The sequence below is a fragment of the Cetorhinus maximus genome, chromosome 26 (genome assembly GCF_964194155.1).
Source record: "Cetorhinus maximus chromosome 26, sCetMax3.hap1.1, whole genome shotgun sequence".
Taxonomy (NCBI): Eukaryota; Metazoa; Chordata; class Chondrichthyes; order Lamniformes; family Cetorhinidae; genus Cetorhinus; species Cetorhinus maximus.
In genome coordinates, this window is record NC_135904.1 from 9,261,584 (window position 1) to 9,278,342 (window position 16,759).

The 16,759-nt window shown below is 41.0% G+C and overlaps 1 protein-coding gene across 8 annotated transcripts in view; it reads right to left on the reverse strand.

The window, feature by feature from the left end:
- The window catches only part of map2k5 (mitogen-activated protein kinase kinase 5), a 265,564-nt gene that overhangs the window by 88,324 nt on the left and 160,481 nt on the right, over positions 1-16,759 (reverse strand). For all 8 annotated transcript variants that reach the window (XM_078530078.1, XM_078530080.1, XM_078530077.1 and 5 more), the window contains one exon: positions 3,972-4,043. In XM_078530078.1, the coding sequence (XP_078386204.1) occupies positions 3,972-4,043 (72 nt within the window). The remainder of the gene's footprint in view (positions 1-3,971; positions 4,044-16,759) is intronic.

Below are 16,759 nucleotides of genomic sequence, written 5' to 3' on the forward strand. Positions count from 1 at the left end.
GGAAGAGGAACATCAGAAGGAAAGTTTGAAACCCTGGAGGTGAACCCTTGCGGAAGGCATCTGAGAGAAGCGTCGGTTTGGGAGAAGATTCCAAGGTGAGGTCTTGGAGAGTGGAGATTGGAAACCTTCGTGTGAAGGACGGAATACAGTGAGACTGGTTGGTTCATGGTGTGGCAAGCGTCTGGGGGGAATTGAGGAGAGATCCATAGCATCTGGTTGAGGTGGCATCTGTCATTTGATTTCAGAGTATGGTGTGTCTGACCACAGGGTGCCATAGATTTACATGGACTGTATATTTACTGTGTACATTAGAGTATAAGATAGCTTGTGTAACTTGTGTTATCCTTACAAATCTGTATACATCTGTAAAGGTATAGTTGTGGGTGAAGGAGTATTGTAATATAGTTCATCTTTTCTTGTTGAATAAATGTTTTTTTTTGTTAAAAGTTCATCAGCTGACCCCTTTGCCTCTGTTCAGCAGCTACTCTCCACGTATCTAAACAAACAAATAAAAGTTAGGATCTGTCAAGCTGGGTTCCACTCTGGGATCAGGCTTGTCCAGGGCTAACCTCAGCTGGAATCGTAACACTGTTTAAAAAGTTATCACTAACATCAGAGAATCACCATTAGAAGCAATTCTGAACTGCATAACCTTGCTTATTTTTACTGTAATATAGCGAGCTGTGATATTGTGTTTAAAAAAGAGCTTGCATTTATATAAAGCCTTATGACATCTCTCAGGGCACCCCAAAATGCTGCACACACAATGAATCACTTTGAAATACAGTCATGTTGTTCCTTAGGAGGTAGGCCAAGAATTGTGAAATCATGTGTTTGATCAGATTTACATGTACAACATTGAATTAGAAGCCAAGGGTATGTCCCTGTTCATAGATTCATTGTAGATGGAGACACCAATTGCTGCAGTACGCACATTAAGTTTTGGAGGTGGAATTGTGCTGAGCTCATGTGCCTCCTAGAAGGCTGGGCGACTAAATCAGTCATTTTCTTGTTCTCTCTGTAAGACTCTGACTTATACCAGGGCTCCATGGACACTCACAGCGTTCCTGTGATTTAAGTAGGCATTTTCAGAGAGCCAGTGCAGACTCAATGGGCCAAATGGCCCCCTTCTGCACTGTAACGATTCTGTGATTCAAGGTACAGATTTAGTCAGAGAGTCAAGTGATTTGTTCATCAAACCAGAAAGAGAGGGTAACCAAGGGGCGGATAAGAGTGAGGAACTTAAGGTAATTAGTACCAGCAGAGAAAAAGGTGAGGAAACTTAAATGACTAAAGCCAACAAATCCGTAGGATCTGATGGACTACATCCTACGGTTCTATAAGAGGTAGCTGCAGAGATAGCGGATGCACTGGTATGATTTTCCAAAATTCTTTAGATTCTTGAATTGTCTCAGTGAATTAGGGGTTAGCAAATGTAACACCATAAGACCCCATAATTCAAGAAAGGAGGGCAAGAGAAAACAGAAACCACAGACCAGTTAGCCTGGCATCAGTTGTTAGGAAAATGCTGCAATCTATTATTAAGGAAGTTTTAATAATAATAAAAATCATAGTAAGAACAGGCAATGTCAAAATGGTTTCACAGAAGGGAAATTGTGTTTGACAAATTTATTAGAGGTTTTGAGGATGTAATTAGCAGGGTAAAGGGGAGCCAGAAGATATGCTATGCCTGGATTTCCAAAGGGCATTCGATAAGATATCACACAAAAGGCTAAATGCAAGATAACGGTGGATGGAGCTGGGGATAATTTATTAGCATGGATAGAAGATTGGTTCATGGACAGGAAGCAGGGATAAGTGCCAAGTGGATGATCCATCTCAGTATCCTCCTGAGGTCCCCAGCATCACAGGTGCCAGTCTTTAGCCAATTCAATTCACTCCATGTGACAAGAAACGGCTGAAAGCACTGGATACTGCAAAGGCTATGGGCCCTGACAACATCTGGCAAAGTTACTGAAGACTTGTGCTCCAGAACTAGTCATGCACCTGGCCAAGCTGTTCAAGTACAGCTACAACATTGGCATCTACTCAGCAAATTGGTAAATTGCCTAGGTATGCCCTGTCCACAAAAAACAGAGCAAGTCCAAACCAGACAATTAACTCCCCATCAGTCTACTCTTGATCATAAAAAGTAATGGAATTGGTTGTCGTTAGTACTATTAAGTGGCACTTATTCAGCAACAACCTGCTCACTGACGCTCAGTTTGGGTTCCGCCAGGGCGACTCAGCTCTTGACCTCATTACAGCCCTGGCCCAAACATGGACAAAAGAGCCGAACTCAAGAGGTGAGGTGAGTGTGACTGCCCTTAACATCAAGGAGGTATTTGACGGAGAATGGCAACAAGAAACCCTAGCAAAGCTCAAGTTAACGGGAATGCAGGGGAAAACTCTCTCCTGGTTGGACTCATACCTAGCACAAAGGAAGATGGCTATGGTTGTTGAAGGTCAATCATCTCAGTCCCAGGACATCACTACAGTTCCTTAAGGTAGTGTCCTGGGCCCAACCATCTTCAGCTGCTTCATCAATGGCCATCCCTCCAAAGTGGGGATGTTCACGGATGATTGCACAATGTTCAGCACCATTTGTGACTCCTCAAATACTGAAGCAGCCTGTGTCCATATGCAGCAAGGCCAGGATAACATTCAGGTTTGGGCTGATAAGTGGCAAGAAACATTCACGCCACACAAGTGCTAGGCAATGACTATCCACAACAAGAGGGAGTCTAACCATCTCCCCATGAATTCAATGGCACTACCTTTGCTGAATCAATCCTCCAACATCCTGGGGGGGGGTTACTATTGACCAGAAATTGAACTGGACCAGCCATATAAATACTCTGGCTAGAAAAGCAGGTCAGAGGCTGAGAATTCTGCAGCAAGTAACTCACCTCCTGACTCCCCAAAGCCTGTCTACCATCTACAAGGCTAAAGTCAGGAGTGTAATGGTATGCTCTCCACTTGCTTGGATACGGGCAGCTACAACAACAAGAAGCTGAACACAATCCAGGGCAAAGCAACTCACTTGATTGGCACCCCATCCATCAACTCTATGTTCCTTGTAGGGAACATTCAACATTTACTCCATCCACCATTGATGCACAGTGGCAGCAGTGTATACCATCTACAAGATGCACTGCAGCAACTCACCAAGGCTCCTTCAACAGCACCTTCCGAACCCACGACCTATGAAGGACAAAGGCATGTTGGCCTTTATTGCAAGGTGTTGGAGTACAAAAATCAAGACTCCTTGCTACAATTGTACAAGGCTTTGGTGAGACCGCACCTGGAATGCTGTGTGCAGTCTTCATCTCCATATTTAAGGAAGGATATATTTGCATTGGAGGCAGTTCAGTGAAAGCTCACTAGATAAGTTCCTGGGATGAGAGAGTTGTCCTATGAAGAGAGACTAATAAATTGGGCCATACTCTCTGGAATTTAGAAGAATGAGAGGTGGTCTCATTGAGACATACAAGATTCTGAAAGGGCTTGACAGGGTCTATGCTGAGAGGCTGTTTTCCCTGGCTGAGAAATCTATAACTTGGGTCTTGGGATAAAGGGTTGATCATTTAGGACTAAGGTGAAGAGAAATTTTTTCAATCAGAGGGCTGCGAATCTTTGGAATTCTCTACCCCAGAGAGTTGTGGATGCTCCCTGTGAGTATATTTAAAGCTGAAATAGCCAGATTTTTGGTCTCTGAGGGAATCAAGGCATATGGGGAACCGGCAGAAAGGTGAAGTTGAGGCAGAAGATCAGCCATGAATCTATTGAATGGTGGGCAGGCTTGAGGGACTGTATGGTCTACTCCTGCTCCTATTTTTTATGTTATGTTCTGAACTCATTTGTACATTTTGAAGAGAAAATGGAGAAATGAGTAAATAAATGTCAGGAGAAGGAAGGCAAAATTTTTCTTGTTCTTAAGATGTAACAATTAATCAGATATGTGCACCAACCTCCATAAATGAGATGCCAAAGCTCCACACATCTGAATGTATTCCGTACTGTTCACCCGCTATCCTTTCAGGCTGTAAAAAGAATATAATAACACTTTAAGGGCTGCATTTCTGAGCCATAGTCAAAATCTAACCCAATGGAAATCACTGAATATATTTCCACTTCAGTTTAGTAATAATGAGTTAGAAAGGTTTTAATACCACCTCCCAATCAATAAAAAAAAGAAAGCTTTATACAGTTGGATTCCTCATGTGACAGTCAAGCAGGCAACGCATTCATAACCTTCAACAATGCTGCTCTTAAGCTGGACTTTTGCAGGTACAAGAAAGAATCCTTCTAAATGTACCATCCTCATGCAAAGCTAGCAGGCAAGGATTGAATCATAATCACAAACCTGCTCCCCAATACACAGAAGAAGCAATGAAGGGTTTTAATGAGGAATCTACATTGCATTCAGTAAATATTTCCACTTCAGACTCTTAATACATTCCACTGGTCGCAATCAATATGGTACTCCAAATGTGATATAAATTTTGCTCACAGGCCAAGATATATAAAGTAAAGGATTAATAAGTTCCAATTTTTACTTTTCAATAATGCTGTTGTCATACCACATCACTGGAAGAGGACTGATAACAATACAAAATTCCTTTGTAATAAAATCGGTGGTTCAATAATGATTTAAGGTTGGTTTGCTGAATCAAACCTGTTTGTTCTTTATAAAGGAAAAATCTGAGGCACAACAAAAGGCTCTCAAATTTCTAGGGGATGGGTCAAATTCAACTCTTAGTTTCAAGCCAAACAATGGCAAAATAAATCACATTTATTGTTTGCGAGAGAATTATTAAATGTATCAAAATAAGAATATGGTGGCTGGGTAGTGATAAAAAAAATCAAATTAGATCTGGTGTTTTACAAGAAGGATGAGAAAACATACAACCAGTTTTAATTATAGGTTCTCCCACTACAGAGTACCTTCAAAACCTAATTTACATTAACCTTCAGGTTATATGATTAAATAAAGCAGTTTTTCCCCATTCAATTACACAGCGATAATTGGCTATAATCAACAGTAATGAAGGGCAAAAGGGTAACCCAATAAGTGCAAAACTACATTTTAAGTTCTTTGGAAGTATTAAAAGCAAAACACTCAGCAATCAATTGTTAAATGGAAGAGTGAGGGGTTTTAACACCTTCAATTTTCTTCTGCAAAGCCTTTGCCTGAAGGTTGCACTTCCATTGGTATTCAGTACTGTTTACATGTGATTTCCAAATCCAATCAGAATTCGTCTGATTCTATTCCTTCTCTATCCATTTTTAAAAATCCAGATCAGAAGAGTTCACAGCTCAGTTGTCAGCTACAGCCACTTTTGTTTTAGGTTAAGTGTGGTGCTAGCGATCACAATATCATTAGGTTTGGAGTAATTACGGAGAACAAGAAAAATCAAATGTGAAAATATTAATTTGGAGGAGATCTAATTTCAGCGAAAAAGGTTTTGACCCAGCTGGATTGGAATCAAAGATTAGCAGGTGTTGGATCCTGGTCACTGGTTTAGTTGGACTAATAAATCTGGGTTGCACGCTTTTTTCGGGATGGCCGCGTTGGTACCATAGACAGAGTAGATCAGCAGATAGTTCTTATGTAGAACATATTCTATTTATTTACAAAGGAACCTAAGCAGCTACACTTGTGTGGTTACAACTCAAACCTTGCCTCTACATTACAGACTCTAACTCTAGACTACTCACTACTGACTATTAAGGTAGCCCATGCTACACTGCTATTAGATACTAAGATCATGTGATCTTCCATGCTAACATTTTTCTTAACTGTATATTACACAGCAAATTACCACAGCAGGTAAAACAGTAAATGAGCAATGGGGGGGCTTTCAAAGAAGAGATAGTTTGGGTGCAGGTGAAACACATCCCCACAGTTGGGGGAAAGGAAGGTCATCCAAAGCTTGAACTTCCTGGATGACTAGAAATAAAGAGATTACAGTGAAGCAGAAAGGGAGGCTTATGATAAATATGGGGTTCGTAATAGGGTAGAAAATCAAGCTGAATTCCGAAAGTGCAGAGGAGTACTGCAAAAAGAAATAAGAGCAGTAAAAAGAGAGAATAGATCAGTGGGTAGCATAAAGGGGAATCCAAAAGTTTCTTTTAAATGATATATAAATAGTTAAAGGGTAGTCAAAGGAAGGGTGGGTTGATTAGAGACCAAGACCACCTTCTAGAAGCAGAGGGCATGGCTGAGGTACTAAGTAAATACTTTGCTTCTGTCTTCACTAATGATAAGGATGTTGCCAATGTCATATTTAAAGGAGTAGGTTGAAGTAAAATTGGAAAGGATAAAAACAGATAAAGATGAGGTGATTAAAAGGTTGGTAGTGCTCAAAGTAAAAAGCAGGTCAGGGTGGCATGCTTTCCAGGTTGCAGGGGATGGAAATTGCGGAGACTATGGCCACAATCTTCCAATCGTCAGATCATGAGCAGTGTCAAAGGACTGAAGGATTGCAAACGTTATATCTCTGTTCAAAAGAGGGGAGAGGGGTAAACCCAGCAACTACAGATCAGTCAGCCTGAAGGTAGTGGTGGGAAACCTTTAGAGATAATAATTCAGGACAAAATAAATTAACACTTGGAAAAATATGGGTTAATAAATGAAAGCCAGCACAGATCTGGGAAAGGCAAACATGTTTGAATAACGATTGAGTACTTTGATGAACTGAGAGGGTTGAAGAAGATTTTGCAGTGGATGTTGTGTTTGTAGACTTTAAAGAGGTGCTTGGATAATGTACCAGATAATAAACATGTTAACTGAGGCCCATTAAATTAAAGGGGTAACAGCTACATGGATAGAAAATTTGTGACAAAAAGCAAAGTACCACTGATGAATGGTTGCTTTTCAGACTGGAGAGAAGTATATAGTAGTATCCTCCAGGGTTTGGTATTAGGATCACTGTTTTTGATGTATATTAATGACCCAGACTTGCATTTACAGGGAATAATTTCAAAGTTTGCAGATGATATTAAATTCAGAAATAAAAACAGTGAGGAGGATATTAACAGAATTCAACAGGACTTTGGTAAAATGGGCAGGTACATGGTAGATGGCATTTACTGCACAGAATTATGAAGTGATTCATTTAGTAGGGAGAATTAGGAGACTATATGATGCATATACAAATTATATGGTGCAATTTTAAAGGTGTACAGAGACCTGGGGGTGCACATACACAAATCTTTGAAGGTGACAGAATAAGCTGAGAAGCCCGTTAATAATGCAGATGGGGTTCTTAGCTTTATAAACAAAGACATATTGTACAAAAGGAAAGTAGTATGTTAACCCTTTTTAAATTAGCCTCCAATACCAATTCTGGGTACCATACTTTAGGAAGGATGTCAAGATCTTGGAGAATATGCAGAGGAGATTTACTAGAATGGTATCAGGAATGAGGGACTTCAGTTACGTGGAGAAAATAGAGAAGTTGGGATCATTCTACTTAAAACAGAGAAGGTCTCAGGGAGATCTGATGTTGCTTTTCAGAATCACGATGGATTTTGATAGAGTAAATAAGGAGAAACTGTTTCCAGTGGCAGAAAGGTCAGTAACTAGAGGACACATATTTAAGGTAATTGGAAAAAGAATCAATGTCATGATGGGGGGAAAATATGCGGAAGAGTTTTTATGATGCAGAATGCACTGCCCGAAAGGTAGAAGCAAAATCAATAGTAACTTTCAAAAGGAAATTGTATATATACTTAAAAAGAAAAAAACTTGCTAGGCAATGGAGGAACAGCAGGGGTGTGGGAAAGATTAGGTAGCTCTTTCAAAGAGCTGGCAGGGACACAATGGGACAAATGTTCTCTTTCTGTGCTGTATTATTCTATGATTCTCTTCTATGATGGTGCCGCTGCTTACCTATACATCTTCTATCAAGCTAGCGGGAAACCCAAAGTAAACCTATCAGATATGGTAGCTGCAAAAACCCACTTTTTAAAACCTAGTTTTCTTGGGTAGTGCCTATTGTTTAACCAGCAATTTGACATTTCCATTTTACACTGTTGCCCGTGTAGACCAGCACACCAGGCAGGTGTTGTGCAACACCAAGCACCTTTAGTCTGTTTAAAATGTACAACACTACGGAATACCTGGGGCACTTCATAAAAATAACAACACTGCACAAAATTTTTAAAAAAACTTAATTTTGGATTTGGAGACCTATATTTGAATCTGGCATTATATAGTAGTGTAAAAGAGTATAGGATATGAATACTGTTGGGCACTACCGCTTTGCAAAATAGGATAAATCAGGACAGATCTAACAGCTGAAAACGAGGAACTGTCATCAGCAGCATAATTGTATTTCACTACAACATGTAACCTCATGGCCTGGCATATCCCTCACTCTACCACTCTCAAGTCAATCAGGCACCAACCCTGGTTCAATGAGGAGTATGGACGAGCATGTCAGGGGTAGCATCGTGTGTACCTAAAAATGAGATATCAATCTGGTGAAGCTATGACACAGGCTACATGCATACTAAACAGCGGACAGAATTTAGAAACAGATTAGATCAAAACTCTGCAGTCCTGTTACATCCAGTTATGAATGATGGTAGACAATTAAACAACTACAGGAAGAGGAGGCTCCCCATCTGAAATTATGGCAGAGCCTAGCACATCTGCGCAAAAGACTCAGCTGAAGTGTTTGCAACCACCTTCAGCCAGAAGTGCTGAGTGAATGATCAATTTTGGTTTCCTCCTCAGTGCCTCTGCATTATTGATGCCTTTCTTCAGTCAATTTGATTCACCCCATGTGATATCAAGAAATGGCTGTACGCACTGTATAGAAAAGGCTACCGGCCCTGGCAACATCCTGGTTGAAATCTTGTGATCCAGAACTAGCTGTACCTCTGGTCAAGCTGTTCCAGTGCAGCTACAACATTGCCATCTAGTCAACAAGTGTAAAATTTCCCCAGAATGCCCTGTTCATAAATAGCAGGAGAAATCCTATCTGGCCAATTACCTCCCATCAGCCTACAACTCAATCATAAGTAAAGTGGTGGAACGGATCATCAATGGTATTATTACTTAGCAATAAGCTGCTCACTGATGTCCAGTTTGGGTTCCACCAGAACCACTCAACTAAAAAGAGTTCATTACAGCTTTGGTTCAAACTTGGACAAAAGAGTTGAATTCCAGAGGTAAGGTGAGAGTTACTGCATTTGACATTAGGCAGCTCTTGAAATCAAGGAGCTCTAGGGAAATTGAAGTTAATGGGAATCAGGCTCTCCACTGGTTGGAATCATAACCAGCACAAAGGAAGGTGACTGTGGTTTTTAAGAGCAATCATCTCAGCCCCTGGACGTCGCTGCAGGGGTTCCTTGGGACAGTGTCCTAGGCTCAGCCTATCTTCAGCTACTTCATCAATGACCTACCCCCCTTCATAATCTCAAAAGTAAGGATGTTTGCTGATAATTGCACAGTGTTCAGCCCATTCGCAACTCCAGAGATAATGAAATAGTTCCTGCCCACATACAGCAATTCCTGGACAACATTCAGGTGTGGGTTGATAAGCAGCAAGTAACATTTGTGCCACACAAATGCCAGTCAATGACTATCTCCAACAAGGGTGTGTCGAACCACCTTCCCTTTGTATTCAACGGCAGTACCATCTTCAAATCCCTCACCATTGACATCGGGCGGTGGGTGTCACCATTGACCAAACTTTATGATCTTAAGTCACATAAATACTGTAGCTACTGTAGCAGCTTGGAGGCTCAGAATTCTGCAGTGAGTAGCTCTATTCCTCACACTCAAAGCCTTTCCACCAACTACAAGGCTTAAGCCAGGAGCGTGATGGAATACTCTCCACTTGTCTGGATGGAGTGCAGCTCGAACAACATTTAAGCAGCTTGAAATCAGCCAGGATAAAGCAACTCGCTTTATTGGCAGCCCATCTACTGCCTTAACATTAATCCCTCTACCACTGTCTCACATGACTGCGATGTCAACGATCTACAAGATGCACTGAAACATCTCACCAAGGCTTTTTTGGCAGTACCTCCCAAACCTGCAAGCTCCGCCACCTGGAAAGAAAAAGGCAGCAGGAGCAGGGGAAGACCACTGCCTCCAAGTCACACACCACCCTAACACAGAAATATATTGTTGTTCCTTCATTGTCACTTGATCAAAATCCTGGAACTTCCCTACCTAACACCACTGCAGGCATACCTTCACCATAGACTGCAGCAGTTCAAAGGGGTCTCACCACCTTCCCCTACAGGCGAATTAGAAATGGGCAATAAATACTGATCTTGACAGCGTTGCCCACCATTCCTTCTATGAATGAATGCATTTTAAAAATTAAGAAGCCACTGAATTGCATCAAAATACCATCAACACAGCAGTTTAAGAAGGCAGCCAATCACCATCTGCTCAGGGCAACTAGGGATACAGTTGCTATATAAAAGCTGCAGTTTCCAACAACATCCACATCCTGAAAATGAAAAAAAATCTACTCCTTTTATAATCCAGGCTCATGGATTGGTTATATCTACCTCATTGTTTTCATCCTATCCTTTGTAAGTTATACTGGGGTTCACACCTGTGCCATTTGCTTATTAAAAATCAACCTCAGTGATTATGGATCTTGATCTAGATAATTCTCTAATTATGTGAGCATATAATTCGCTTCCAGGCCTTTCATCAACTCCCTCCTGAGCTGCCCCGAGAGTTTCCAAAGCCTAGCCCAGCCACTCATTGCAGTTTTCCTTGCTCACTGTGGGAAACATCCTATCGCCATTTGGAGTCTCTCACCAGAAGCACAGCTGAGACCAGGAATTTTGCATGTGGGAAAACACAAGTACATAATTCATATCCAGTCCAAAGCACTGTTAGTACACACCTTCAAGAACATTTATTTTCAAACTAACTACAGCTCTAGTTTACACTGGAAGTAATTTTGCACCAGTAAAAAATTCAGAAGAGACATGCATAAAGCTGCAGTATTTATGCTTCACATGAATGTCAGTCAAAAATCACCAAAGTTTAGACAGGTATCCATTTTCCAGACTTCCTAACTTGCATCCAACCAGAATAACATGATCAGTCTTCAAGGCTAATAATATATCTTTTTGTACATATATAGGGTCTCAAATTACCGTAAACATTTTCTGTGTAATTTCAGCAAAGTTATTCAAAATAGTATTACAAAAAAGCATCAGTTAGATTTGCTTGATGCAACACTATTTGGGAAAGTACTCAAAGAAAACCACAGCAATTCGATTAATGGGCAATAACATTTTTAAGCTGGATTTTCATGAGCTACTCTTCACTCAAAGTGACAAAAAATTCCATCCAATTAGAAATACTGCAAAAGCCTATCATATAAAAAGGGACTTATGTGTTTGAAGTCAGCTTTACGGATTTGTCCAGCTGCGCTTTTTTCAGGCTTTTTTTCATTCAATAAACTATATTAAGATTAGATTGTTAGAAAGACAATATTCTTATTACTTGTACAAATGGACAGTACCAGAAAATATCACTTTTAATAAATATATTTTTATGTTTAATGCTTAGGCCTTAAGTTTAATTAAATATCCTGAAAGATTTAGTGCCACCTGACTATTAAGTACAGATTTGGGGCCAGTTAACCTATTGCTGCAGTGCACTCGCATGATTCTCTATGCAGTGGTGGGATACAGCTTTGTGTCCAAGGCTCGCCAAACTGTGAGCTTTCCTTGCCCATCAGATTTTTGACAGGTTGTCAGCTGAATGCCCCAGGCACATTTGTTTCTTCTAAAGGAAGAAAGAAAATTTGCTTTTTCTTGCCAATTTCCTCCCCATCCCTCCTGAAGGCACTGACTCAAAACTGAGATTTAGTTCCATGGGCACTGATCACTCTCAGGGACCTTGCTAAAATAGCCATCATTTACAGATGCGCACAGCGAATTAACTAGGGGGCAACAACAGCTTGTATTTATATAGCACCTTTAAAATAATAAAACTTTCCAAGTTGCAACACAGGAGCATTATAAAGCAAAATTTGACACAAAGGCACAAAAGGCTATATTAGGGCAGATAACAAAAAGCTTGGTCAGAGGAGTATTTCTAAGGAGTGTCGTAAAGAAAGAAAGGGTTTAGGGAGGAAGTTCCAGAGCTTAGGGCTTTGGCAGCTAAAGACACAGCCACCAATGGTGAAGCAATTAAAATTGGAGATGCTAAAGAGGCCAGTATTAGATCAGCACAAACACATTTCTATAAATTCATTCACGGGTGTGGGCTTTACTAGCTGGGCCAGCATTTATTGCCCATCCCTAGTTGCCCTTGAGAAGATGGTGGTGAGCTGCCTTCTTGAACCACTGCAATCCATGTGTTGTAGGTATACCCACAGTGCTGTTAGGGAGGGAGTTCCAGGATTTTGACCCAGCAACAGTGAAGGAATGGCGATATATTTCCAAGTCAGGGTGGTGAGTGACTTGGAGGGGAACTTCCAGGTGGTGGTGTTCCCATCTATCTGCTGCCCTTGTCCTTCTAGATGGTAGTGGTCGTGGGTTTGGAAGGTGCTGTCATAGGAGCCTTGCTGTATTCCTTCAGTGCAACTTGTAGATGGTACATACTGCTACTACTATGCATCGGTGGTGGAAGGAGTGATTGCTTGTGGATGTGGTGCCATTTAAGTGGGCTTCTTTGTCCTGGACAGTGTCAAGCTTCTTGAGTGTTGTGGGAGCTGCACTCATCCAGGCAAGTGGGGAGCATTCTATCACACTCCTGACTTGTGCCTTGTAGATGGTGGACAGGCTGTGGGGAGTCAGGTGGTGAGTTACTCATCGCAGGATTCCTAGCCTCTGACCTGCTCTTGTAGCCACAGTATTTATATGGCTAGTCCAGTTCAGTTCCTGGTCAATGGTAACCCCAGAATGTTGACAGTGGGGGATTCGCTGATGGTAATGCCATTGAACGTCAAGGGGCGATGGTTAGATTCTCTCTTGTTGGAAATGGTCATTGCCTGGCACTTGTGTGATACCAATGTTACTTGCCACTCGTCCGCCCAAGCCTGGATAATGTCCAGGTCTTGCTGCATTTGGAAATGGACTGCTTCAGTATTTGTGGAGTCGTGAATGGTGCCAAACATTGTGCAATCATCAGCAAACATCCCCACTTCTGACCTTATAATGGAAGGTCATTGATGAAGCAGCTGAAGATGGTTGGGCTGAGGACACTACCCTGAGGAACTCCAGCAGTGATGTCCTGGAGCTGAGATGACTGATCTTCAATAACCACAACCATCTTCCTTTATACTAGGTATGACTCCAACCGGTGGAGAGCTTTCCACCCCCGATTCCCATTGACTCCAGTTTTGCTAGGGCTCCTTAATGCCACACTCGGTCAAATGCGGCCTTGATGTCAAGGGCAGTCACTCTCACCTCACCTTGGGAGTTCATCTCTTTTGTCCATATTTGAACCAAGGCTGTAATGAGGGCTGTGAGGCAGGAGGGGATGAGACAGATAGGGAAGGGTGAGGCCATAAGGTATTTAAAAACAAAGATGAGAATTTTAAAATCAAGGCAGTGTTGAACCGGAACCAATGTAGGTCAGTGACCACAGGGGTGATGAGTGAACAGGACTTGGTGAGAGTAAGGACATGTGCAGCAGAGTTCTGGATGAGCTTGGAAGGCTTAAAGAGGGTAGAATGTGGGAGGTTGGCAGGAATGCACTGGAACAGTCCAATCTAGATGTAACAAACTTTTGGTGAGAGTTTCATCAGCAGGTGAGTTGAAGCAGAAGTAGAGTTGGGCAACCTTACGTAGGTGGATATAGGCAACTTTAATGATGGCAGATATATGTGGTTGGAACTTATCCTTGGTCAAATATGACCCAGGTTGCAAACAGTCTGTTTCAGCCTCAGATAGATGCACAAAAGGGATGTGGGGTCACTGGTTAGGGAATGGAGTTTGCAGCAGGCTTCAATCTTCTCAACATTTATTTGGAGGAAACAGTTGCTCATCCAGTACTAGATGTTGGACAAGCTGTCTGATAATTTAGAGAGAGTGGAGGAGTCAAAAGAGGTGGTAGTGACCTAGAGTTGTCATCAGTGTTTATGTAAAAACTGATTCTGTAACTTTGGAAGTTGTCGCTGAAGGGCAGCATCCTTAGGGAATAGCAGAGGTAACTATGCGAAAGTGGGAAGAGAAGCCAATGCAAGTGATTCCCAGGCTTGATTCTCAATTAGATAGATAAGAATGGAAACAGCTAAGTGCAGTCCCATCCAGCTGGACATCAGTGGAAAGACACAGGAGGATGATGTGGTCAACTTGTCAAAGGCTGCTAACCAGTTGAGAAGGATGAGAAGGGATAGTTTACCTTTATCACTGTCAGAAAGGAAAGAGATATCAAGGTTGTGTCTAAAGTTGTCTTTGCCTAATCTTCAGGCATGCAGAGATCGGATAGTAATCAAGCGTGGGAATTATCACTAATATTCCTCTCTGACTGAAGTCAACTGTAGCACCCTTCACCTCCCTTACTGGAAGAAATGCAAAAAGACTGGAGTCTGGAAGTGGGACCTTCCAGTAAATATGGCTGAGCTAGTCACTAGACAAATCCATTGAGCCATGAGGACAGTTGGAGATTTTTATAAATTCAATAGCAAAATCATATGCTTCTGATACTCCTCTGAGCAGTCAGTCTGCAGTTGCAGAGTATAATCAGCAAACTGCATGGCAGCCATATTGGATGCAGAATTCTACAAAACGGACAAAACTAAAAAGTAGATAATTAATTACAAAGGAGCAGAAATACACTTTTAAAAAGTTAGGGTGAAATGGGTTTCCAAATTGCTATGTTTACTAATGTTATGCTGTGCAAATTTGATTGTCAAAAATGTGCCCCTCCTTTCTCTAAAAGGTGTTCTACAGCCCTATAAATGCAAAATGGTATATTATTCTCCTTCTAAATTTATGCAGTTACTTTGTGAGACTTAGAACAAATAAGAATGGATTTTAACACATTGATTTAGAGGTTTATTATTTTAAAAAAGGGGAAAAATTAGGACATATATACTTTATATGAGTAAATGGTCTTTGGCATTGCCCATAGTCAGTTGATGAATGATTCTTTTTAAACAAACTAGATGGTAGTAAAGTTGAGACAGAAACTTGACCACAGAGCCACTTTGTGGCCAGACCCTGCAACTACATCGTGACATCTGTTCAAGGAAAGTTAAATTGGGATTGTTGACACAGCAATTTGTATTGGCAGATGTCGCTAGAAAAGAATGACCAAAGGTTTTGACAGCAGGCTATAGGTTTATGGACAAAAAGTGTGCACCCTATCTTTTAATAGCACAATTGGTACAGCCAAAGGGAAAAAAAATCCGGTAACAGTAACTGTCATGAAGAGATATTAATGCATGTTATTGGAAATTATTTTAAATTGGACTTGCAGTGGAGTCTGTGTCTGTGAATGTGTGTGTTTTAGTTGGATTAAAGTCTGGGTGCTTTGATGCATAGTAGTTTTGAGATGTTAACAGTAAGGTAGAGGGTACCATTTGCATTTTGTTGAATAAACCATTCAAAGACTGGGGGTGAAATCTTGCACTTAGCTAGGAGACACCAAGCAATATGTTTATAAACTAAATTACTAATAAAATTGGTACTATGAAAGGGGTTTTATTGTTAGAAGAGGTGGAGTTGAAAGGGCCTGGTGATACAATGAGAATTTGCATTTAAAGTGAAGGCTAGGTGTAAACAGAAAAGTTTTGTGTGTGGGAGTCAGAGGCATGGGAGATCTAAGCTGCCCGTAAACCTACAACTATGCGAAGGAACCAAAGTGAAAGGAACCTTATTTTGAATTTGTAAGATAAAATGTGCTTTGTCTGGTGTTTGTTTAAAGTCTATGGGTTATTGTTGCCTTGGGGAAGATTACCTAGGAGTGATTAATTTGGGGATTTGTTTAATAGTTATTATGGTAGTAATTTGTAGATACGTATGTGTTTAATACCTTGTAAAATTAATAAATGTTTAATTTAATTTATATAAAAACCTCTGGAGGCTTGGTGGTTTCATTTCTGAATTCAGGGTTGCATGTCAAACATACCAATTGAAAACATAGGTTATGACAGCTGTTTAAAGTTTCCCTCTGGGATTTTAAATAACTTAGCCTTGACCAACTGCTGTGTCATAACAGTAACCTAAGATATTACATAAATGGGAATAAAGCACATGCCCAAATGGAGATGGTAGCCTTTATACAATGTCATACACATAGATAATATAGGATGAAACATTTGGGTGCTCGTTCTGTAGTCGGGGAGGGGGGGCGGGGGGATGCAGACTACACATCTGGTAGAGCTAAGCAAGGACAACAGATGAAGGTGTATAATTTCTTGCAAATTATTCCCAATTTATTTATTGTTTACTGTTTCATTCCTTTCTTAGATCACTGGTTCACAAATTTTAAATGTCAAGAAGTGCATGTGAAATTGACAAATTTACAACTAAAAATTGATTCCAGTGACAACTGCACCATCTTCAATTTTGTTAATATATTCATTCACAGGATCTGGGCTTCACTGGCAGGGCTAGCATTTATTGCCCATCCCTAGCTGCCCTTGAGAAGGTGGTGGTGAGCTGCCTTTCTGAACCGCTGCGGTCCATGTGGTGCAGCTACAACCACAGTGCTGTTAGGAAGGGAGTTCCAGGATTTTGACCCAGCGACAGTGAAGGAACAGCGATATATTTCCAAGTCAGGATGGTGAATGACTTGGGGGAAACTTCCAGG